General features: G+C 36.7%; 1 protein-coding gene across 1 annotated transcript in view; it reads right to left on the bottom strand.

Moving 5' to 3' along the window:
* Positions 1-26,881, bottom strand: part of ERC2 (ELKS/RAB6-interacting/CAST family member 2) — a 409,582-nt gene that overhangs the window by 192,820 nt on the left and 189,881 nt on the right. Inside the window, exon 18 of the mRNA XM_030458648.1 lies at positions 13,745-13,905. Coding sequence (XP_030314508.1) covers positions 13,745-13,905 — 161 coding nt within the window. The remainder of the gene's footprint in view (positions 1-13,744; positions 13,906-26,881) is intronic.

Genomic DNA, 26,881 nt, shown 5'->3' on the forward strand with positions numbered 1-26,881 from the left:
TAAACAAGAGGTTATTGTAGAAAACCTACCTTCAGCATTTTCTACTCAGTACCTATCTCTGTCTCCTAAACATAAAGAAGGCTCAGGTTGGTTGAAAAACAAAAGAACAAAGTGGTGTATTTAATAATGGTCTCTGTTAGACTAAACTACATTTTTCCTCCCACCTAGATGATAAGAACCATGTAAGTAGTGTTAAAAGAATGCAAGATTAATTTTGGGGGGGAAGCAAAAAAGAAGAGTCCCTGGTAATTAGAATGATTTTAGCAATATGGTGATCCTCAGAGGTCTGTGTGGCCTAATTTTGGTCAGAGTCAAATGCAACAAAGATAAACTACATGTTTGAGGTAGAAGTGGTTAGAAAACTGGAAAGAGCTTAACCACGAAAAAGTGTTTTTAAATTTCTGATCTAAGCCAGTAAATCACAGCTCCCCCCCTTACTATCGACATATTTACAAAATTGGGTTATGAGAAATTCACTATTAGATATGAGTAAAAATACACCAAGTTTTTCATGTGTCCCCCAGTATACTTATAAAGAATAAAACACAACATAATAAGCATAGTACTCCTATTAAGATTAAACAAACTCCTCTACAAATGCAACATTTCTACTTACGGACAGTTTTAAAAAAAATTCCACTAACAATATGCTGCCTGTGTTTGTGGTGTCACCAAGTTTTGTTGTGCTTCAAAAAGTTTATCTATTCAGTTGAAACCACTTTATCCTAAGGAACCAAGCCCAGGTGTCCTTTTAAGGTGATGTTTATTCTAAACACAACAGATTGACTGTAAGACATAGCACAGACTTATATCATGTACTTTCCTAAATGGGGTTTTTCTTTGCTAAGACACTCTGGGGTACACTACAGTGCATAACACTGGATACAGCCAAGTTTGTTCACAATCAGAGAAAACTCAAGTGAGCTCATCCTCATTTGAGTGTGTTTCCCTCCCCAAAGAGAGAAACTGAACCAATTCAAGATAGAGGCACAGACCTCTATGACACTAAATTCGTACAGGTGTCTTTGCATCAGGTAGATAAGAGTAACTCCTACTTATATCTTTACAGGCAGGAAGGCTGCCCCATGAGCTCACACATGAGAGAATGCACATTAGAGAGCACTACTGAATACTCTCAGACAGGAGAGCAAAGCTTCAAGAACATCTTGCACCTTATCAGGCACAAGAACCCAATCAGAGAAAACAGAGCAAGAGGAACATAGATTTATTCTTCCACAGCACAGAGAAGTACTTGTTTTGCTGTGGGCATTGGGGGTGGGGAGGAAGGAGGAAGCACAGGAAGGAGGCAGCAGTGGATTTACTTCAGAGCACCTAAGGAGTAATGGGAAGTCAGAGAAAGCTACCCAAACCTTCTCCTGCTCCCACTAAGAAAGTTGTTCCTGTTTGATTGCCTCTGATTCCATTCTCTCATGACTTTCTAAAACCTTTCCTTGTAATAGAAAACAGCATCATATACATTTCTGAGCACACTTTATATTTTTACACAATAATCTAGTAACTTAGCTTAAATGATCCAAACCCTTAAATTTCTTTGGTTCTCCACTTTCAAAGGTCTGAGATAACAGTAAGTTCAGCACTATCCCACTGGGGAGACCCTCAACTCATAATTCCTACCACTGAAGTGCATGTCCTGGGTCTCAACTATGCAAGATTTGCCACTGGAAAATTGAAAAAAACCCTGTCCCATCATATTTTGAAGTCTAAAATGCAGAAACATCTGCTAGAATCATATTCTGTCAGCTGAGGTTAAGAACATGGGAGTCTGCAGTTGATCAGCCCTGCCCTAGGTGTCACGAAGGCCAATGGGAATTACACTGAGAGGGTTTCAGTAGACAAGGGCGTAATTCAGTCAGCTTAAAAAAAAAAATCATGAAACAGAAGCCTAAATTTTTCTTTCTTCTTTTACTTTCAGCCTCCTACTCATTCCTTTGTGTCTTTTGAGCCACTTGTTCTTTTGAGTATATTATCAGAGGTGGAGGCCTTCACATTCCCATTCTGACTAAATTTCAAAACCAATGCCATCCTATTTAATAATTTTTATCATTACTAGAATTTTACTAATAAAAGCACTTTTAAGGTAGTTTGAAAACAAATCATATACAGCTTTGTTCAGATTAATACTTACAGAGTATGTTTTTAATACTATTGTTCTTCCAGAAAATACCTTTTTTGCTTTTATTTTCTTAATTTAAAAAAAAAAAAAAGTTGTGCATAGAAACCAGACAAAAAAATTGTTAATACTTAGTAGATGACATAAAAACTTCTTTATCTAAAACACTGAGATTGTTGAACTCCCCATTAACTTTACTAACAGTACATTTCCTTAGAAAGATAATAGAAGCACATTTCAAACTTCACCTTTCCTTTGGAAGAGTCCAGATCTGGATTTCCATTCTTCCAGCTTGTACAGTTCTCTTCCTTTTACAGCTGTCCATGTTTCACTGAATAATAACACATAGTCCCTTCTCACTTTTATATACTACCCTTCTCATCACAGTCCCTTTATGAATATTGTTCCACCTCATTGCCATATGAATTTAGAATGCTATGAATACATCATAGATTAAACTGGTTTATTTTAAACCCTTACACATTTATAAAGTAAAAAAAACCCCAAAAAACACAAAAACAGCACTTTAGTTTAAAGAGGTTGATTTTTTTTAAAAAAGGAAAAAGAGGAAAAGCAAATGTATGGATTTTCAATTGCAACTGTTTCTTCACACTTTCATTTGCATTATAAGACTAGAATACTCTGCATCTCAAAATCCTTCAAGAAGCTTGAGACACCTGTAAACCTGAAACACTTAGTTTTGTGTCTTCTACATTATTCAATCACATGAGAATGTCATGTAATTGTCATAACCCACCCCTTTAACCTGCACTTTTAATCATCTGCACTTGTATCATCTTGTAAATCCACCTGCACACTATGGGGTCACAGAAGATTCAGAAGGCTCCTTAGAGTGTGGCCTTTAATCTTTCCAGAGTGTGTTAGTTGACATAACATATCTTGTTCTCAAAAAAGAAGGAAAAAAAAAGTGTAATAGTTCTAAACATAATCTGATCAATAACTATGTGTTCTTCAGTGTAAGGGAGCACAGTGGGAGGAAAGAGCTAGTACTTCAGGGAGAAAATAAATTTTAAGAACACTGTTCAAGTACAACAGCCAAAGAGTATAAAGAAGTTGTTATTTGTTGACCTCTTCTCCATTACTTTGTCTAATGCCTTCCTGAACCAGCTGATGCCACCCTGCCTTCTGTGTAACCAACCAACCAACCAATCACTCCATAAAGCAACACTTCTTTCTCTTCCAGTCTGATCACTGATTAACTTTAGCAAGTGCTTGATATTCCTCATGATGGGGGATCTGACAAACAACAGTTCTGCCTTCAGTTTATGCCTTCCTTTGAGATTCTGCAAACTTCAAACATATCCTCTTCCTGATATCCCCTACCCAGAGTGAAAAGTCTTTAAAGCAGCTGCAGTATTCCCTTGATCTCTCTACCATTTAGGTTCTAGGGAAAGCACTTAAGGAATAAAAGCCCTAAGAAGTGTTGTAGAATTTCCAATATAAAATGTTTGCTAGAGCATCAACTGTTATTTTTCTACTGAGGCAAGGTACTTGAGTGGGCACAGAATAAAGGCAACAAAATCTGAAAAAAAATTATACTACTAGGATGCAAAGTGGCAACTACTGCCAAAGACACTTTCTGCCTGGCAGATGCATCAAACAATATGGGTCATAGGAAACTGGAAGGCCATTTTTACAATTGGAGAGTTGTAGCTTAAATTCCTATGGTTTCTTGAGTGCATTACTTGTGGAAGCACATGATAATTAAGCAGAAGATTTATGAAATGAAGAAAATAAGTTGGTCAATATCCAAACCCATTTTTAAATTTTAAAATGTGCCTATTTATTATATAAGTAATTATTATTATAACAGAGAGGAAAACATTAACTTCTTGGGAGGGAAACACTTTGTAAACACTGTTACTGTACTATCCCACTGTCTGAAGGGGACAGGAAACAGGAGAGAAGATGTTAAAGCAGGCAAAATACAGCCTCTTATACCTCACTTCATAGAAATCCTAAACTGATCATACTAACCTTCAACAACAGGTGACAATCTACTCTGAAAGTAAATAATGACCTTAAAAAGAACAAAATGATGAAAGGAAATGGCACACTTTCTTTCCAAGATGATGAATTTTCAAACATTACAAGTTTTATAAAATAAAATCAAAGTATACTATAATTTAATCTGAACATGTAAGACTCTCAAATGAACAGGAACTGGATGACACTCCTATGTCTTTAAAGAAGAGAAGCGCTTAGCCAAGTAAAGAGTTCACTGATTCTGTTCTGAGAGGGAGAAACATTTTATTGCTTTGTGCCCCTTCATTGTTTACAAAAGAAAAACATCTCTTCATTTTAGTCAAAAAAGCTGCTGTTCCAGAGAACAAAGCCTTCATTTGGATTTCTCTAATCTTTATGGTGTTTGCAACTTGGTGTCAAAAATGTTAGTCAAGGCATGCTGTGTTACAGGTCTGTGGGGCAAAAGCAGTCACAAGAGACTTTCCACCCAAGTTAGAAGGAGACCACATTACCATTCTAACTACTTCCTATGGAAGTCACAGTTGTATCAACATCCTGCTGTTTTGTTTGTATTTAACTTGGGATATGACTCTCTACACTCTCAGCATGAATCCTACAATTAAACAGAAGCAGTCCACAGGTTACTAAAAAACAGTCTAGTGTTCTACTTTTGAAATGGTACAATTTTTGACACAATCAACTTGCTATCTGTTCACTGAACATGTTTACAGTATACATTACCACAGCTGAAAGAAGTAAAAATAATCCTGCTAATACAATTACAAGAAATAGTAAACTGCTTTCTGAATTTTTCTCACACTTCATACACTACTCTGTTATCTAACCTATTAAGTAAAGATATGTTAAAGAATTCATGTTACAGAAAGTATCATAGTTATCTTTCCCAAAATGTAGACCATATCAGAGCTGTCAAAGTAGAAAAAATATTTTTAAATTAACCTACTTCCAAAATAATATTTTATTTATAATCTAAGAAATTTGACCCTGGTGTACTTGCTTAAACCTCGACTATCCTTTAATGCCACCTATATAGTAGCACTTGCTTAGCCTAGCACTATTCCCAAGGCAGGTGACAGCTCTTTTTATAATATACTAAGATTTTCTAAAAAGAAGAAATAAGCTAAGTATCTCTGGACTCAGTTTCCAGTGTAGGCAAGAGAAAACATTTGTCTACCCTCTTGTTTTCCTTTCTGAAAAGAAGGAGGTGTGGGGAGAGCACTGCCTAACTATAACACAGAAAGCAGACTTTGTCTATAGGGAAGCTATCATTTTAAAGTGTTTTTAAAATGTGAGTTCCAAGCAGTTTAAAAGAGTATTTTCCAACCTCAAATCACCCTGCCAATTTCTACTACCTTGCTATATTGCTTTTCTCATCCTTGTTGCTGAACGGAAGAACCCAAAAAAAAAGGAAATTAACTTCATGACTATGTCCGAGTCCCTACAATTTCATCAGGGATTTTCCTGTCATTGACTGTCATGCTTCTGGCCTGTGTATGCACTGAGCAGGTGAACTGCATACACAATTACTCTGAAATGTTCCAGATGCACTGGATTTACTGCTCACACAGAGATTTCAAAAGCTCTTTCGACCACAGCAGTACCCATAGTGGTGAGGAAGAAACCCCTATCCTGTGGGTGACAGACCCTCTTGGGGTGGAGTAATTTGGACATAAATAAAGAAAAACATGCTGAGTTCCGTTTCCTTTCCCTCCCAAAGTGCCAGTTTGTGAAGGTGATGGATGTAAATAGTAATAGGAGATTGTAAGGCAGGGACATGAGCCGATTTGTCCAGGTGCTGGAAACATGTCTAGATTCTCTGGAAATCCAGCAGTCCTTGACAGAGATGCAGCTCTTGCTGAGCTGCTACACAGATGTGAAATCCCCAACTTCTACTCCAGTAAAATTTATAGATGGAAAAAATTGGTATGTCTCCAGAAAACCAGATGAATGGTAAACTTCCTTGTACTTCTGCCACTAGTACTTCATAAAGCATTTTGAATTCCCTGCAAACTCTGGCTGTGACTCTCTAGTTTTACATCTTCCACAGTTATCCCCTTAGGCTGTGATCCCTGACTTCTAGAATCCCTTCAAAGAGCCTCTTTCACCCCTGCAACATCTCCAGAAGTCCATTTGAAGACATTTGTATACTTGTCCATGCTTTGATTTCCTGTACTGAAAGAAAGGAGGGAACCAGGTGACAAACAAATGGACAAGACCCATTCTCTTCCCTGCTTCAAGACAAGCTTCCTGCTTACTCTGTGAAGTGGCTCATTCTGCTCCTTGAACCAAGCAGATCCAGATCACAGTCCTGCACCCGAGACTGGCATCTAGTGGTAAATACACGTGTCCTCTCCTTGTCTGCCAGAGCAGCTGAACCACTAACCCAGCAGGTAACAGCAGGTAACAAGAGTGCAGAATGTGCTCAGCACTTCTGCAAAGCGTGGCAGCTGGTAAGACTGAATAGTTGCTGGAAAAAAAACATTTCATCGCCTGCTTCCCACAATTATTTCATCCTTGACTATTCACAGGTGCTGTTAGATGAGTAAAGTAAACATATTGAAAAAAAGATATAAGCAGGATTCATTTATTATTTTCAATGGGAAAAAAAAATTGGTTAACATCCTTAAACAGAGGAAGGGATGTTTAACTTTATACTGTCACCATAAGAAAATTTACTGCAAAATCTAATTTAAAAACACTTTTTTTCTTGACAGTACAGCGATGATCTATTTTGCTTATTGAACGAAAGGACTAGTAGCACATACTTTATTAAGGGGTCTTTAATGCCTCATAACTGAAATAACTTGACTTATTCCACATTAGGGAAGATACATATTCTTTTGGAAAGTTGTACTGAATTTCAGGACAAAGTCACTTTCAACAGAAGTGATTTAGCAATACCCATAGGTGATGGCATGAACTCTACCAAGTAAGAAAATAGCCTTTCCAACTCTTGTCAGCAATTTAACTCGGGATATTCTGAAAGCTTCAAAGTGCTCACTGTAGTGACCTGACTGATAAAGTAAGCAGTAGCTAACAGCTGAATCTCAAAAATTAAGAATTCACAGATCTTCAAGTGAAACCATGATGTTCAGCCTTTTAGGGCTGAACGTCCCTTATTAGGGATTAACTCCATGGTCGCTCACCACTAAGTTCAGCATTTGTCACATGAAACTACATCACTGAAAGATCATCAATGCAAACCCACAATGAAATTATTTTCTTTTTTTTGTTTGTTTTTCATCTTGCATTTAAACATATTCCTAAGTAAAGGTAACTTAAGCAAAAAAGACCAGAGTTTTGATAATGGTTTTGGGGGTCAGGAAAGCTGGTGATTTTTTTGTTCTGTTTTTAACTTAATTGGTTGTAGCTAGAAGATTATGGTATATAATTTAAAAGTTGAGCTAACAAGAAAGGTGATAATAACCTATATCTTTTCCCTCAAATGCCATTAGACTTTCTTTTATGACTATTGACTCTCCAGGTCAGACTTTATATCTTTCAAAGAGAAAATAAATCTATTTCTAAAAAGACAATTTATTCCCCATAAAGTAAAATTCACTTTCTGTAAGGACAGGTATTAATTTCACATGCATACATAACACAGTTATAATACTACATATATACTCATTTATCTCTAATTTTGTTACAAGCAGGTTTATGTGCCTTGGAAAGAACAACCATTCAGGAAAAGACATCTGCACAATAGCACTGTGGATGCCCTGTAGTCATACAAGTATGCTCCACAAATAGGGCATTTCTGAAACATCTTTAAAATCCTCCACCACAGCACAAAAACTTCTCCTTCCCACAAGATCTTCATATTCTGAAATGAGTAAGCTTCTCTAGGCAAGCCTTGTGAAGTTCTCAGGAGGCTGTGCTGATTCTTGCAGACTTTCAGACAATAAATACAGTGTCTGGAAAAAGTACTCTTTCTAACCACCAATTTTTAAGTTCTGGCCAATTGAAACATATCTATTGATGCTAAATAAAATTTTTAAAAACCCACACTAATATGCCTTTTGTGACACTATGCAATAAAAGGGGTTTTTTTTAAACTATCATTTATTAAAAAATTTAAAGTGCACTGCTTATTTTTTTTTTTTATGTTAGGAGACAGAAAAAGCACAAAGCACTGAGACAATTAGGCAAAATGATGGATCTGAACACATGCTGCATTTCACTGTTAACATGTATGCATAACTTCCATTAATGTCAGGATGAGTTATGTGTGCACTGCTAAAATAATATGACCAGAACAAAAACATTTTCTCCAGAACTAATACAGTAATATTTTTAATAGACATTTGGAAAAAAGATTCACCTATTTAGAAGGTAACATGCAAATGCAAATTCTTCTCCAAACTTAAAACTTTGGAATTCTCTAAAATCTTTTTTTTCACATGTAGGCATCATGTTAAGAATAACTTGGAGTTTATCTCCTTCCAAACTACTTTTCATTTAATGAGTACTTATCTAGCTTCCAGTTCAAAAAAACCAACCTGATAATGAACAAGATTAAGCTGCTATCCATTTTTATTCTAAACTTCCCTAAGTAACTGAAGGTATACAGGAACATGCCATGACAACCAATTGTTGCCAATTAAGATGGATAAATCCATCCAGTAAATTAAGATGGATCTTGGCAATGTCAGCCAGATGGGACTAGCACGCAGAGTTATGGTTGGAACTTGAACATAATATAAGCATAGGAAATTATAATGAATGTTCTTAAACACACAGTTCATGCCTATTCAACTGGAAACTAGCAGCCAAAAATTGTAATAACTCAATTTAAAAAAAATATAAATAGAAGTTAAGGTCACTGCTTCCAATTAATAAATTATCTTAAAATATCACAGAGAAGACACACTATTTTAATATATTACTACAACACTGAATTATCACTATTCTGTCAGTGGATATTTAGGACTTAGCTAGCTTCTACAAGCTGTTTCTGAGAATACCATACTCATTTTAAAAATGTTACGTGTTTTGTTTTGTCCATTAACTCTATTTCCTACCTTCCAGACCCTCGAAAGCAGCCTAACCTGTGATAGGCTTATTCATTTCTTTCCATCTCACCACAAGCAATAAAAGTTCTGTCTGATTCCACCTCTAATATAAATTCAGCCTCATAACATATTTCATAGAAACTAAAGTTAGGATAGCATTAAAGACCTAAAATAACATAGGGGTTTTTTAATGAAAGCAAGTTCTGATTCTAAGTGATCAGATGAATCATAGATTTGTATATGAATTAGAGCATTGGACTCTTAAGGTAATGGCACAGGGCTAGGTAGCTGGAGAAACTACCCAGGAGAGGATCAGGTAGCCCTCTGTGGCCTAACTAGCAAAAAGCATGTGTTACAATTAATTGTGTTGTATTTTTACACATTAGTAGCCTTTTACTATTAACTTTAATTTTTCATTTCAAGTTAATTTTAGGTTCATTCATTAAAAATGAAAACGATAAGTGAACAAATGCTTCTCTTGAAGACAGAAAAAAGGTAGTGGCAGCTTACACAACTAACAAAGTAGGAATTAAGAAATCGAAGGCCAATGAAAAGTTAATTTTACAGAAGAAGCATACTAATGACTAATCAAATTAAAAAAAACAATCCAGAAAAAAAAAATGCAACAAAATAAAATAAAAAACCCACACACTTAAGTAGATTTTTTTTCTAATTTACTCTTAGATTATTTTTAAATTTTCCTATCGTGGAATTTGCTACTGAGTCTTTCACTACAACCACCATCCACTCCATCCTTTATTCATAAGAAAAAACAGCCTTTATCAAAAGAAAAAACTTCACCAAAACTTCACCAGTTTGCCAACGTCACTTCCCAGACAGAAGATATGTTCCTTACACAATCCTTCTGTAAAGTTCTGTGTACCCAAACAAAAGTCAACAACTCCTGTGTTGCTCAATAATTGATGACTACGATAAAAAGAAAGAATCATAGAATCATAGAATCATAGAATCATAGAATCATAGGGGTTAGAAGGGACCTCGAAAGATCATCTAGTCCAACCCCCCCTGCCAGAGCAGGACCACCTAGAGTACATCGTGCAGGAACGTGTCCAAGCGGGTTTTGAATGTCTCCAGTGAAGGAGACTCCACAACCTCCCTGGGCAGCCTGTTCCAGGGCTCTGTCACCCTTACAGTAAAAAAATTTTTTCGAATATTCAACTTGAACCTCCTGTGCTCCAATTTACACCCATTACCCCTTGTCCTATCACTGGTCATCACTGAGAAAAGCCTAACTCCATCTCCCTGACACTCACTCCTTACATATTTGAAAACATTGATGAGGTCCCCCCTCAGTCTCCTTTTCTCCAAACTAAAGAGACCCAGCTCCCTCAGCCTTTCCTCATAAGGGAGATGTTCCACTCCCTTAATCATCTTAGTAGCTCTGCGCTGGACTCTTTCAAGCACTTCCCTGTCCTTCTTGAACTGAGGGGCCCAGAACTGGACACAATATTCCAGGTGCGGCCTCACCAATGCAGAATAGAGGGGGAGGAGAACCTCTCTTGACCTACTAATCACACCCTTTCTAATGCACCCCAGGATGCCATTGGCCTTCTTGGCCACAAGGGCACATTGCTGGCTCATGGTCATCCTCTTGTCTACCAGGACCCCCAGGTCTCTTTCACCTACACTGCTCTCCAGCAGGTCAGCCCCCAACCTATACTGGGACATCGGGTTGTTCTTCCCCAAATGCAAAACTCTACACTTCCCCTTGTTGAACTTCATCATGTTTCTCTCTGCCCAACTCTCCAGCCTGTCTAAGTCTCTCTGAATGGCAGCACGGCCTTCCGGTGTGTCAGCCACTCCTCCCAGCTTAGTGTCATCAGCAAACTTGCTGAGGGTACACTCTATACCCTCATCCAAGTCGTTGATGAAGATATTGAACAACACCGGTCCCAGTACCGACCCCTGAGGGACTCCACTAGTCACACACCTCCAACCAGATTCAGCCCCATTGACTACAACTCTCTGACTCCTTCCTTTCAACCAGTTCCTGATCCACCTCACTACCTGATCACCAAACCCATACTTGGTCAACTTATCTACAAGGATGCTGTGAGAGACGGTGTCAAATGCTTTACTGAAATCAAGATAAACCACATCTACCGCTCTACCATCATCTATCCACCTAGTAATTTCCTCATAGAAGGCTATGAGGTTAGTCAAACATGATTTACCCTTGATAAAACCATGCTGACTGCTCTTGATGACCCCCATGTCCTTGATATGCCTGGAGATAGTGACAAGAACAAGTTGTTCCATCACCTTTCCAGGGATGGAGGTGAGGCTGACCGGTCTATAGTTACCCGGGTCCTCCTTCTTGCCCTTCTTGTAGACTGGGGTGACATTTGCTATTCTCCAGTCCTCAGGCACCTCTCCTGTTACCCATGACTTACTGAAGATGATGGAGAGTGGCCTAGCAATGACCTCCGCCAGCTCCCTCAGCACCCTTGGATGCATTCCATCTGGACCCATCGACTTATGGATGTCCAGATTACTCAGCTGATCCCTAACCCAATCCTCATCTACTACGTCAAATTCCTTATCTATCTTGACTACTTCTGGGGCTAAATGAATCTGGGGCTCATGTGGAAACCCTGCAGGAGTAAAGACAGAGGCAAAGAAGGCGTTCAGCACCTCTGCCTTCTTTATATCCTCTGTCACCAGGGCTCCCATCTCATCCCTTAGTGGGCCAATATTGCCTCTAGCGTTAGTTTTACTAGCTATGTATTTGAAAAAGCCCTTTCTATTATCCTTAACCTGACTTGCAAGGTTAAGTTCCAAGGAGGCCTTAGCTTTCCTAATTGCCTCCCTACATCCTCTGACGACAGTCCTGTATTCCTCCCAAGTGACCAGCCCCCCCTTCCATGATCTGTAGATTTTCCTTTTCCACTTAAATTTTCCCAGTAGTTCCTTTTTTAACCATGCTGGTCTCCTAGCTCCCTTACTAGATTTCCTAACCATAGGGATGCTCTGATCCTGTGCTTGCAAATAGTGGTCCTTGAATATTGACCAGCTATCTTGAGCCCCTTTATCTTCTAACACCCTGTCCCATGGGATTTCTCTTAACAGTTGATTGAGGAGGCCAAAGTTTGCCCTGTGGAAGTCCAGGGTTTTGGTCCTACTGGGTATTCTGTTCCTTCCACACAGGATCCTGAACTCTACCATCTCGTGATCACTGCAGCCAAGGCTGCCATTGACCACCACTTCTTCGACAAGGCCCTCCTTGTTGGTTAGTATAAGATCCAGCAGCGCTCCTCTTCTAGTCGGCTTGTCCACCATCTGCATTAAGAAGTTATCATCAATGCACTGGAGGAACCTCCTAGACTGTGAAAGGCTGGCTGTGTGAGTCAACCAGCAGATATCAGGGTAGTTAAAATCCCCCATGAGGACTAGGGACTGAAGTTGTGAGGCTGCTTTCAGCTGCCTGTAGAAGGCCTCATCAACCTCTAACTACCAAGTGTGCACTCAGAGAAACACACCAAAGCACTACACAGAAAATTGATGACTACATGAAATAACCTGGCATTGAGTATCTGAGTGAATTAAAATATACACATAAAAGAAAGTCATAAAACTAAAAATACGTCTGTTATAGAATATATCACACAAAGGCAGTTCTTTTAATTTCACTGGAAACATTAATGCATACATAATGCTTACATTTCTGCACCTATATTACATGGAAGCCATTTTTAAAATCTACTTTTACAAAACTCTAGTAGTCGTGTCTCCATTCCTACTTTGTCTTCTTTACAACAACATTACTAAAACCATTTTTTCTTATTGTTTCTCTTTCTTTAAAATGTAAGGGTATATGCAACAGTGCTGAAGTTATATATGCCTTTAGTGTTTTGGGGCTTTTTTTCCTCCCTTAATAAAACAAGTTTTGGAATTATAAATGTTAATTCCTTTGCTGAATGTTAACTACAGACTTAGCAGCCTAGACAAGCCATAATATGTTAACTATTCTTTGCTAATGTTCAAAGACTATGTTAGAACTTTAACATGCCATCATTGTGGATATTTACCTTAATTGTTGGTAGGAAATTAGATTAAATTATAGATCTATCCTCTTTGTTAGTTTTCTACACATAAGTGCAGCGACAATGTGTCTGCAAGTAAAGTTCTTGTTGTTTTGGATTTGTGGGGTTTTTAAACCAATTAAATGGAATAACATTGCACCATCCATATAAAGTTAATAGAAGCTCTTCCTTCAATTTGACAGTAAAAGAAATTCCATCATACAATTGTAAAGAATTTCCACTGAAAGACAGGGGTTTAGACCTTCAGCTTCTCACGGAAGCTGTGCTGTGCTTTGTTGATTTGCCTGTAACAAAGAACAACTTTCAAAAATTCTTTTCATGTCAACTGTTGAGTGCGAGTATTTCTAAAAGGAAGAATTTTGCTCTTCTTTATTTTAAAAAAGAATTTAACAGTCATACAAATTATAAGTCCTTGGATTCAGACAAATATAAGCATCAAAAAAATATTTAGAGTAAAAACCTTTTCCCTATTGCAAGAAAGTAGTAATGTTAATTCTTCTAGAACATAGGGAAATCAATGCACTTACTTCATTTCTAGAATTTCTTCAAGCTGTTTTCTACGCTCTACTCTCAGGTTGGCCAGGTGTGCTTCTTTTTCAGCCAAAGACTGCTGTGTTGAGGCAAGACGGGCTTTGGTAGAATCTAATTCTTGTCTAGTCTTTTCCAGGGCATTCATCAGCTCTTCTACCTAAGAGAGAGAAAATTTTAAGCTCCATATTCTTTATGGAGAATAAAGAAACCTATATAAATACAGAAAATAAATGCAAAACAAAATAATTATTTTAAGTTAGCATCTGTTCAAATCTACTTCTATCTTAACAGTTTTTAAAACTAACAAAAGTAGTCTTTACATACCAAAAGAATCCATTGAGTAATACGCAACATACAAAACAGAACATAGGTAGCCAGAAACCTACTTAATTTGGGCCACTGCCACATACAAAAACAATTTATAAATATTTTCTGCAGCACTTATATTATTTAAATTCTGAGTGGTGGTAATTCATCATAACAGTAATTTCAGAATATTTAGATGCATATATAGGCATCTATATTTTAATGTAAAACTGTTCATGACAAGCCAAGTATTTTTCATATAATAATGCACACCCTCCTGTGTAGAACAGGTTGCCCATGGAAGCTGTAGGCTCTCCTGTCCTTCAGTATTTCAAGATGAAGCCTGGATAATCTGATCCAATTTATCCAAGTTATGCCTGCTTTCAGCAGGATTTTAGCCTGCATTGCCTCTAGTGGTTCCTTCTAACCTGAACTGTTCTATGATTCAGAACTTCTAATGTCTGTTACTGATCTAATAATAGAGTTATTTTCCTCATGACAAATGTGAGACTTTCTGAAGTATGAAATGTATGAACATTAGCGTGATCCTACTCTTTCTTCAGCATTGGTTCATGCCACCTGGATGCAGGATAAATTGCTTATTGCAGGAATTCAGAAAACCTTCATCTTTTCAGAAAACAGAAAAAAAAAATATCACAAGCTCTTAACCCTGTCTCTCATTTTATTTAAAGTACATGCTAAAGAATGGAGAATACAGATAGCAGTAGTCTGGCAGCAGAAAATTTACTTGTGGGGTCAGTCATTATATTCACAGAACCAGAGGGTCTCAAATAGTCTCGGGTAACCAGGACACCTGTATGATTTCTCCCTGTTCAAATGATACCGTTTATATTAAAAGCTGCAAGTAACTAATGGATTTGTTTTTAGGAGATGTAATGATTCCAGTAATGAATGTCCTGTTTCCTGAATTCTCTTTCTCACCTCCTTTGTCCAAATACTAACATTTTATATATTAAAGAAAACTTTAGGAAGAATATCTAAATGTAATTAAATGGGAGAGAGAATATGTTCCAGTTAACCATGTTATGCAAGTCATTCAGAAGTGCTCACTCGTGCTGGTGGAAATTCTGACAGTGTTCCACTGTAGCCAAACAATTGATGTGGCTACAGAGAAAATAAGATCCTTTCTCCCAAGTTCATGCTTAATTCTTGCTTGTTGTTATCTAAATCCTACTAGCATGCAATCAGTGTTTATAAACCAAATATTTTTGTTTCAGTTTGAACACACATTGCCTTCTAAATTACGCGTTCAATAAAACAAAATTAATAACACAGTCTTCATCAAGTTATAATGAGGAGTCACACCCTGTTTGAAAATGATACACTGATTACTTAAACATTCTACACCAGCTGCATCTGCATCTTTGTGAATACTTTAATAAGATCACTGGAATACTGTAACAGGTCTGATACCCTTCAATGTTTAAGAAGTTATATTTCAATAACGCAGAATCAGAATGATCAATAACACTGAAGCTACTGATGTTCAACCTTCTATTCAGAAGGCAAAACCAGTGTAATATTGAGAATAGCATGGAGTGCAAATTGTGCAGCAGGGTCTGGGTGGGTACAAGATTCCACTAATACAAACCACAAAGAAAGACAAAGGCTTTAGATTTCCTTGTAAAATAACTATTTAGTGAACTCTCATAGAAGAGGTAGCAAAGAGAAAATACACTTGAGGTAAAGAAAAGAAAATTAAAATATCTATATTTGCACTTAGATTCCAGGAATAAAATACATTTTTCAAAAATGCAAAATATACAAAATTCATACAGCCGATTGCTTTGAGACGGCATCTTTAAACACCCTGTAGCTCCACACTTGCAGTTTTGTTTGGCAGATGAGAATAAATAAAACAATTCGGAATGGTGGCACTTCCTTATCTCCAGCAGCACTGCACTCATTTTCCTCCAGCTTCTGCTGAATTTAGTACCCAACCTGACGACTGACTGAAAGCTCACCTAAGTTCTGATATATCACACCAGTTACAGTTCAAAACATTTAGTGGAATCAAAGACTTGTAGAAAACAAAGCTGTGGATTTGTTAATGTATATTGATAATATACTCTTATATTACCAGACAAATGAGACCAAAGTTTAAAACAGAGTGGAAAAAAACCTTTAAAAATTTAAATATGAAAACTTTTTCAAACCACAAATCATTAACACGTGTAGACTTGAAAGCTATACTTTCATTTACACTTTCAACACAATATTTGCCAGCTAGTTCTCCCTTCACTTTTTGAATATGATCCAAGTTCAGAGTTGCAAGTTTTCCCACTGAACTGTCTCACCAACACCAGAATTCAACAGACAGGCATGTGCAGAAAAAGTTGGTTTTTAAATTTTTTTTTTTAAACCAACTGCTATCAAATGTAACTATATGAATGGTCAAGTTATACACACAATCATCTTAGCATGTTTATTATATAGCTTAGCAGACATATTACAACAGAAATTTAACTTTACACACTGAAGGCAGTATTATTTGGACATAAAAGTCTAAGGGGAATAAAATCATTATAAAATATAAACCAAACTCTTAATGTAGAGACATGCTCTCTTCTTTGATATTAGAAGTAGAATGGTAACAGAAAAAAAATAAGGATTCATGTTGATTTACTACCTCTTTCTTAGTCCTAGTGTAAAAAATGGAAACAAATCAGCATTACTATTAAAAAAAAAATAGTATTGCTGCATTTTTGGGGACTTCATCTAAAGAACACTGTGTTGGTGAGCCAGTCCTTTGCTCGCCAAAGGATCAGCATGACTCCAGTTTCTTTCTAGTTTTCCCACTGTCCAGATCTTGAACAGAGTCCCCTATGGAAGTACCAGCCCAACACTGACCAAGTAACACCTTGACATTCTCGTTGTACAAAGGATCAAAACGAAACCTGAATTCACGGCCATACTTGTTACCTGTCACATCTCATCCAGCATTTTCCTGCCAAACCAACGCACCTATTCTACTGTAATCACATACTCCTCCTGAAGACCGTTATTTACACTGAAATACAGAAAAGTCTCTCAGAGGAGTTGTTCACAGCTGCAGAGCATTTTCCCGCCCAAACTCCCTGAGGCGCGGGGCTGCAACCCCCGGGGCTGCAGCGCCCCCTCCCGGGAAGGCGGCAGCCAACAGCCTGGGGCAGCTCTGACCCCGGCCCGCAGGGGCCTCCTCACTGGTGCCACACCAGATCCCTCGCTCTGACAACTTCTGACAATAAAGTCTGATGTGTTAGGTACCAGGTAACATATCAATAACTCACGTTTTGAGAGGGCTTCCTCATTGAACACGAAGTTCTTTGCTAATAAGTCCTCTGTGCCGTGAATCCTTTACTACCTGAGTTTTCTTCCCCTTCAGAGACAACCTCATTCTATCCTTTGCATTTTCTAATAGAAGTCTTTTATATATACATATATGTTCAGAAAGCCTAAATTACCTCAGCACTTCAAGGATTTTATTAAAATCAGTACTAGAATTAAGTTCACTCTTCAGAGTAGCAGAAAACCAGCAAACTAAACTATTATAATGCGTTCTTAGTTTGGAATCTATTTTAAATTAACACTTTCTGCTTCAGCAGCTTCACGTTTTCAAGTCAAATCAGCTGAGTTTCAAACCAAGATAAGAAAAGAAAAAGAAACGAATGAGGCTGAAGTACAAATGTGCATTGCCAGATTCTGCAAATTAAAGAAGGTTAGAGTTCAAATGAATGACAGTTTATTAAAAATGCCCTGGAGCATTCTTAATTCCAGATTGGATTCGGCTCAGCACAGCTCCTGCTAACATAATACTGTTCCAGTTTGTGGGAATAAGGAGGGGGATGGACACTTGCATGGTTTCTCAGTTCAAGTGTAATATATTTCTGCAGGATGATGATGAGCTGGCAACTTTCCAACAATCCAGATTATTATTACTACTATTATTATTATTACTACTACTACTACCACTACCTTTAAAGTGTTGGCACTTTATTTTAGCAACAATTAGAGGTAAACACAAGAGGTTTGGATTTCCCTAACCAACTTTTTCAAGTATTAGGAGCTATAAAAGAACTCCATACCGACTTTAATTTAAAACCCAATCATGTGTTAGTACACGCAGATCATTTATCAATCTTACATTGTAAAAGAAAATAAATCCTACTCTTACATATTCTTCACTTTTCTTTAATACAAGAATATTAACCATTAGAGGTAACAACAATAACAACAATAGCAAACTATTTTAACAAGCTACTACATTCATCTAGTATGGTTTTATGTGAGCTGCATTTTCATAATAAGAAGTCAGTGTAAAAATCCATCCAGTTGTTTTCAGAGATGTTTTGTTTTGAGGGGGTTTTTTGTATCTATTTTGTGGGTTGTTTTTTTTTTCTTTTAAAATTTTTTTGGCAAGTTATATAGCATATAAATTTTAGTTATCACTAGATTAATTAATAAAAATATGTAAATGTCTTTTTCCTCCATTATTAAGCATGTGATTGCAAGATAGGAAAGACTAAATTCCTTAAAGTTTATCTTTGTGGCTTTCCTACAAATTTATTCTGTCACTGCCTAAAAGAGCGTAAATAACACATCCACAGAAATGATGGAAAACAGATAAAAACCTGGATAAAACAAATATCCAGATAGCAGCTCTTCTGACTCACATGCTGGAGACTTCAGCTCTTTATGCTAATGGATTGCCTGCACTTTGCATAGCAGAGGATGAGCGCCAGGCATCCCAGGATGCCACACCAGAGGCTGCTGCCCATGCAGAGAACCACTCTGTCTCATGACTAATTCAATTACACACCTACAGGAGGTCCAACACAAGCCATGTGGACCTACTGCTCTCAAATTTGCTAACATTGTCCTGCAATATGGTTTGTAAATACCTTGTTCCTTTCTGCTTCTAATGGGAATTTCTCCAGTGCTCAACTGCCCACACAGCTTCATTACAAAGGTGTTTTTCACAAGAAGCAAACGGACATAGCAGGGGTCATACTAAGCTTTGCAAGACATGGAAATAAACTCTGTCACCCTCCCCCCTCCACTCTCTACCCATCCTGTTTGTCATCCATTCCTCAACTCACTTCCATCACAGCTTTTCAATCCAGGAAACAGATTTAACAAAAGCAATATGGTTATGCAGGCTGACACTTCCAAACCTTTCCAAATGGAGAAATTAGACATATATTGTCTCTTACAGTTTTGCATATTGTCAAACAAGAAAAAAAGTATCTGTACTTTATCATGTATATAAACTTTATTAGAAACATTGTAGCTGAAGGATTCACTACATTTCTGAAGGGGAAAACTAAGTAGAACATCTATAAAAACCAGAATAATAATTCATTTTCAACTTTTGGTGTTTTTTTTTTTATTGTTGTTTATTTGTTGTGTAATTTGGTTTTGTTTTTTTTTTCTTTTCAAAAACCATAATAGGGTAGGCAAATAGGACCCCCAGTCAGGAAGAGAAGGTTCCACTTCCTTACTTTCCTTGCTAGCTGTCCCATGGTGGCTACCTGTCATGTAAATTTATACTAGCATGGTATTATGGAGAGACATAAACATATTCTAGAATTTAGAAGATTCTCATAGATTATAAGAAATATATATCCAAACTGATAGGATTAATAATGTAGCAATCTTTATCAAGTTAAGATTTTCGAGGCAGATCTAGGAACTGCATTAAAATGGAAAACATTCTTGATAATATTAGAACACCAATTACTTTTTATTCTAAACCTCAATAATTCAATAAAATATAAGATCGCAACAATATAGTTCTTGGATTAATTATCTGGTGTTTTAGACTTCACTTATAACTGGGAAACATAATTAATTAATTTTGGAGAATATTGGTAATAATCAGATAGATAGAATTAATAATCATTTTTTAAAAGCCACACCAAAAGCAACAAAAAAATTTAATTAAGCTCTATACCTACAGTTTCTATTACATTAAACAAATATTATGTTCTAAATAATGTTAACCTTTGTGCTCTGGGATTAAGTTTTTAGACAGATGAAAATGGAAACTATTCTCAAGTTCAAACAAAAGTGATGATTCCACCACAGTCTCAAGAATATTGTCATCTATTTAAATACTTCATCTTGTGAAACACAACTGGCCTCCAGCTGTAGTATTCTCAATTAGTTTCAACTAGAAAATATCGTATGAAAATCCAGTGTCAAAATGTGAATGGGACACACTGTAAAACTGAAAAGGATGAGCAAAGTGGTGGAATACTCCAAGTGGAGCTGGAATGTTTCACCCCAAATGAAAACTCGTTCATTAGCAGAAAAATAGTTATATGATGGAGTAATTAATATCACATTCTGATTTTTTCCCAAGGTAAACTCTTTGTTGACAAGGCCTAACTCACTATCAGCCTCATTCAACTCTAGAAGTCATCCAGACATGTACTGTAACAGAAACAAGACCAAGTACATCAGCAATTGTCCAGTTCCTCTTTTTACATAACAAGTAAGATCTTCTTATTTTTGTCATGCAGTTTGAAAACTAATTATTTTGTTGACAGATGATTAGTTTGATCTTTTCCACTGAGCTTCATCTGAGCAAGTCTGTGAATATTTCAAATGGCTCGTGGCCTCAGTTCTTGTTTGATACTGTGCAAACCTAATTACAAAAGAAGCATTAAATGTGTTCTATAGTTGTGCAAATGAAAGCAGGTTTAGATGTATTAAATTGATAAATCACAGAGCTCAACCTAATGATTTCAGAAGTATAAAAAAAATATGTAATCAAATTAGCTATTAAACATATGCTGATTTCAGTAGGACTGTCAATTGTCCCACAGGATATTGTATCTGGATGAGAACTCTTATAGACTGAAAACAATTACGCTGTGTGATTTCAGTGTTGAGTCCTTTCAGATAAACCATGCAAGTAGAGCAGAGCAACTCTTTAGCTGGTGTTTAAGTACAGCGCTGTCAGGCTGGCCTCTCTGGTTAATGTCAATAGCACTGCGTATAAAAGGTGACTAAAGTGTGTACAAATGTTGATCTTTGGAGAAGGCATGCCTAGAATCATACACACATCTACTATTTCATCCACCAGGTCAGCTTCAGGGAGAGAGGGCAAACTGGGAGTTTTCTTGCCAGAATTTGATTCTTAGCACGCTTGTTAGGTTACACTGCACAAAGCTACTTTCCCACTGCTTTTAATCCATAATCCCAATATATTATTAAATTAGAAATGCTTCTACTTTCAAATACTTCCAGAGATCCACGTGATATGTGTAAAACCTTACTGCAAACAGGTATTTTATGTACATCAGACTTTCTCCGTGCACTAGCGTATGACTATATATTGTGACATAGCAATTAAGATTTATTAATGTTATTGCACAAAAATACTTAGTTTTAAGTGAGAAAGCTTAGAAACAAAAAGTTTTCTAGCCAGTTTTGAACAAGCTAAAAGGTATTATTAAGCAAGATAAATAAAGATTCATGCAATTGGTAACAAGGTATAGCTTCTGCACTGAAGAAATTTCATTCCATGTTCAGTACTGTGACTTATAACATAGTGTTCATGTGACCACCTAATGCCCAAGGAAGCCGTATCTGTGCTCTTCTGTTAATGCAGATAATCTTTCCCTGTTTAGTTAATTCTATGGCATTTTTACAATAAAATTATTTATGCAATATTTTATTGGCTTGGCACACCTACAACAGTGACAGTGGCATGGATGTCCTACATGCTTTAAAAAATTACACTAATCCCTGCTGTATATAATGCAACATCAGCTATATAAATAACATTAAGAAAATTCATTTTATGTATGCACATTAAAGAGCCAAGTTCTAGCTATGGGACACCCACTTGCAGATCATTCTTATCAAGAAAAAAAATATGTCTGGTATATATTTGGTATAGCAATTGGCAGTTATATTTCCTACTCAAATTTGTCCAGAGCCATGAGTGAAGTAAATACAGGAAGGACTGAAAAGAGCTGACCAAGTAAATTGTTTCAGACATGGTACAAACATAAGCAACAAAAGTTTAACAGTGTAAGCTCTGTCTTTATAGGTCAAATAAGCTGCACTCAAGCCCTAATATAAAGTTTGTACATTTTGTTCTGTTTCGGGTACAGTTCTGGGAAGAAAAAACCTTCTCAGAAGGAAATCTTTATTTAAAAAAAAAAGATAAGTACATAATTAAAAACTTCTTTGGAGGGTCACTTCAGGAAGAAAACAGTCAATAGGAATAGAACTGAAGTGCTTTTGAGTCTGTCCAGGATAGGACAGCCCATAGGACAGTCAGGGGAGGCCTGCAGGGGACAACAAAATGTCTGACAACTGGACTCCATTATTAACACATGATAAGCTAGGAATGATCACACGATGGAGCAAAAATATCAACCCAGAATTTGTCACCATGAATTCCACCATGATGCAGTTTACAATCAGCATGTCAAATTTTCACAGCACTACACAGAAATCTTGCTCAAATAGTAGCTCCCTGTTCATGAAACTATCCCCACACCTACCACAGCTCCAGTAATTAGCTGACTGAGTAAATCAGTAACAGACCAAAATGCCTCCCTTCAACACACTAAAGAGAAATTCCCTGTAGGAGGAAGAAGCAGTTCTTGAGAAGCAGGATGCTAAACTGAATAAGTCTCAGGAAATACTATTTGTGCAAAAAGGGAGACAGATGTGAGGGTGGTTTGCACAGACTGTGGCCCCTGCCAGAGTTTAGCAGAAACTGAGAAGGTAGCAACAAAGCCTAGAGATGCCTCCACAATGCTACAGGCACACTGGCTGAGAAGGAAACTATGCAGCAACTAAACAGATCCTTATGCATAATTGCACAGACAGCATGAAATGCTGCAGAGCAAAATTGCAAAATGACAGAACGTGCAGAATGACAAAAATAAAACATGCAGAAATGGCACTGTGTAGGCTTGGTATGATTAGAGAGAGGGGAGAAGAAAATCAGGCAAGAGGCAAGGGCAAGGAGATGGCCCAAGCAATTCTGTCTTTCTGAACCTACAAAATTTTCCTCAGTCACTATCTGAAGGAAGGAAAAGAACTACAGAGATTTTGAAAGAATGTTCTTACTCCAGCTTAGATCCTGAAAAATTCATCTCCACCTCTTTGTGAAACACAGCAGCAGTTAGTAAAGAATAAATACATTACTGGCAAAAAAAAAAAGATACTGAATTACAGAACTTGGTCTTCTCCAAGCCAGAAAATCACATTGTCTATCACTGAACAAAAACAAGGTTTAGTGAGGATGACCAGATGAAGACAGAGATGTCACTTAAACTATTGCATCACCTAAAGCAGAACCAAATATTTCAGTTCTGTCACATCAGTCTGTGAGATTTTGGCCCAAGTATTAAAATGCAAATAGTGTAACTCAAAGTTCCAGCACCTAGACTTTGTTTGTTCCTCCTCATGTAGCTAATGAGATACCATACCATCCAAATATGCATTTGGCAAAGCATTTCTACTGAGGTAGAATTTATTTCACCAGACTGAAAAAAAGGTAGAGGACAACTATAATATTTACACCCCTATTCAACTTATTACTATGCTGTTCCAGAGCACTTATATTATCCCAACATCTACGAGGTACAAGAACACACAGAACAGAAGGCAGTAGAGAATGGTGCCTTGCTGTCTGTTCTGTTGCTGCTTCCCTGTCATAATGCCCATGAGTCCTCCCCCTCCCACAATGTTCTGAAATTCAGTTTCCTACATCCATTCTAATCCCTTTTGCCCTCTCATGGAATAAATACCACAGAGCTGCCATAGAACATTTCTCCATATGCTTCAGTTCCAAGTTCTGCTCAGTAGAATACTGAGCTAAATGTTTTGCCTTTCTATCTTCTCAGTCCAAAGACTGGGATGGTTGAAATAATCTAACATGTCTTCCCTACAGAAGTTAATTATTTCCTAACTATTACCAAGTAGTTACTGCTTGGCTTTCTGTGGGTTATATACTAAAAAACTGAGGTAAGGCAGCTTTTCTCATTTAATTATTATAAGCAGTTTTTGCCATCTGCTAGAATAAATATTGAAGAACAGCAGCTGTCAACATTTAGATAGAGGTTTCATGCATCCTAAACTGCACTTCACATTACATTGCAACAGGGTTCCCTTCAAAAGGCAGCCTCATTAGATGCAGGAATTCTATTTACAGATTGTATGAAGAAAGCTGTACAGATAAAGTAATAAGTTTATAATGAGAAAACTGAGAGAAACTGCACTATAAAGCCTTGGTCTGAACTGGGCAACCATAACTGCTCTCAGGAATTTACTGAAAATTTTACTATTGTAACTGTTCTATGAATATTATTTAGATACCAAAGCCATGGGAACTTATATAAAAGACCAAGTTTTATACAGCTATAAATACTTTTTTTAGGCAAAATATATTAGGCAAAGTTTGATGAGAACAATAATATTTCTCACCAGATGAAAAAAAAAGAAAAGCAGTAACAGAATCTTTAACTAACATCAGCTGCCTTTTATTCCTCAGTGAAAAGTTTGTTTTTCTTCTTAGCTTCCCAAGCCACTTCCCACATGAGGAGAGTATGAGTAGAAGACATTCAGGTTTACAAGCTGATATTATTCACTTCAGTTTAAACTAAAATATATAAGCATTAAGACAACAAGATACTTGACAAGACTTTTAAAATTAACATCTGGGAGGCTTAAAGTCGCTTTGATGAGAACTGCATTTAGATCTTTTTGACCTTGCATGTAAACTAACACTTGTCACTGTTCATATTCTCTGTAATAATTTCATCAGGACAAATCTTTTATTATTTTTAAGTCCATCTCATCCAGGGACAGGTTTGGTTTCAGAGGATATAAATGACTATGTCCACATCAAGTTGTACATTTGAGGTATTTTTAAGATATAATGAACACACAAGTGAGGATGTATCAAAACTATACCAGAGTGCTTTTACATACATGCAGAGTTACACAGCCTGTTATAAATTCAGCCTTGCTTTGTTTCTCAACTTCATCGAGGTTTTTGTCCCACAGACAAACTTTACTACAGAAGCCTCTGCTATACACAGCAGTTAAGTCCTGTAAAGAATCAAATACCTACTTCACTCATGCAGGTAAAGCTTATGAAACAAACACATCCTTAGATCACTTTATAATGCATTAAGGAAGCAGGTATGTACTAGGAATTAAGCAGGCAGTTTAAGGCAGAAGAGCCTTTCAGATACAGTGTTTCACATGGGTTATTCAGTCTTTCAAATTAGCTCCAGTACATGACACAGTATATGAAATATGTTTAGCACCTGATCTATATTATGAGCAAAATCCTCAACATTATATTCATGTTTTAAGAGACCTCACCTCCCAAATGTTCAGCAAAGAAAAACTTTCATCCACAGCCTATTGTAAATATCAACAACATATCCAGGTGCTCAAAACATACAATTTCATAGTCAAAAAACTGCCTACAATGGCTGAACTCCTGTGTTAGGCACACAGGACTCTAAGAAGCAGGTTAAATAGTTATTTAATTAGTTAATTCTTTGTATTTCCAGTCAGATGCAAATATTTTTTTAAATGTTTGGGAATAAGGATAGTCTAAATATAGTATCTTTCTAGTGGAAATGACATTTGTTCTATTTAGACCTCAAGCAATGCTGATGGCAGAACAAGACTGGAATGTGCAGATAATTATCTTTGAGGCTAGTCAACAGCTAGAAGTCCCTTATAATATCACCTTTAAGATCAAGCCAAGACATTCCAGTCTGAATCAAGGTTTATTTATTAAAGGGTTTAGCACTTTTAGATTCAATATTGCCTGGAAGACCACCAATTTCCACTCCCAAATATCTAATTTCTCCAGTTTCTTGGTGCATACATAAGACTCTTCAGTGAGCATCCATATTTGCACGAAAATGACATCTAAATTCCTTCCCCATTTTATCATGAATTCCACAGTAAAAAAAAAAAACAAACAACCCTACACAAAGCAAAATGTCCACAGAGTATAAGAGATCTCGATAAGTCTTATTCATTTAGGCACAACAGCTTAGATACGTGCAAGCATTTATTAAAAGTTGGATTTTTCCAGACCTGGGGATGCAAAGAATACTGTTTCAAGGCTAATAAAAATAAATAAAATAAAAATAAATTTAATAAAATTAAATTATAGGTATATGATATATCTGTCCACTTTTCTTGGTCTAACAAAGACAAAAGATACAAAAATTAGACAACAGGTCAAAACAAATACATATAAGACATGCTCTGAATATTTTCTTACCTAGGAAGAGAGCTGAACACCTAAAAACTAAGACTTTCCTTTTTCTTTTTTCCATTTAAAAAAAAAACTATTAACAAAGTTTATTAGCAGTAAAACCATTATTCAAAATTAGAGCTCAGCAATTCTCTTCTCTAAGTCATCTTCCTCGGTCTGGCAACTTTTTGTGCTTGTGCCATTTATCAAAAAACTACTGTTTATGACAAGATCAAAAGTAACAGTTTCTAGCACAACATCTGTCCAGTAAATTAATGTGATAACATAATATTAAAATGTCTTTCTATAAATGAACAAAAAGAAACATAGATTTTATACATTTAATGTTTTAGGGCATTGAAAGCCATCAATACTCACAGTATGATCCTGGATGTGGAAACTTCCCTGCTGGACAGATCTTCCTGTCTGACAGTGACTGCTCATCAGGCAAACCCCAAGTCCCCCAGACAAATTTAGTGTCATACAACTTGTTTGAATGACTGTTATCCTACTGTATGCATTATGAAGATAGATTAATCTGAGATGTGTTTCATGGTACTTCATGTAATGT

The sequence above is a fragment of the Calypte anna genome, chromosome 12 (assembly GCF_003957555.1).
Source record: "Calypte anna isolate BGI_N300 chromosome 12, bCalAnn1_v1.p, whole genome shotgun sequence".
NCBI classification, from domain to species: domain Eukaryota; kingdom Metazoa; phylum Chordata; class Aves; order Apodiformes; family Trochilidae; genus Calypte; species Calypte anna.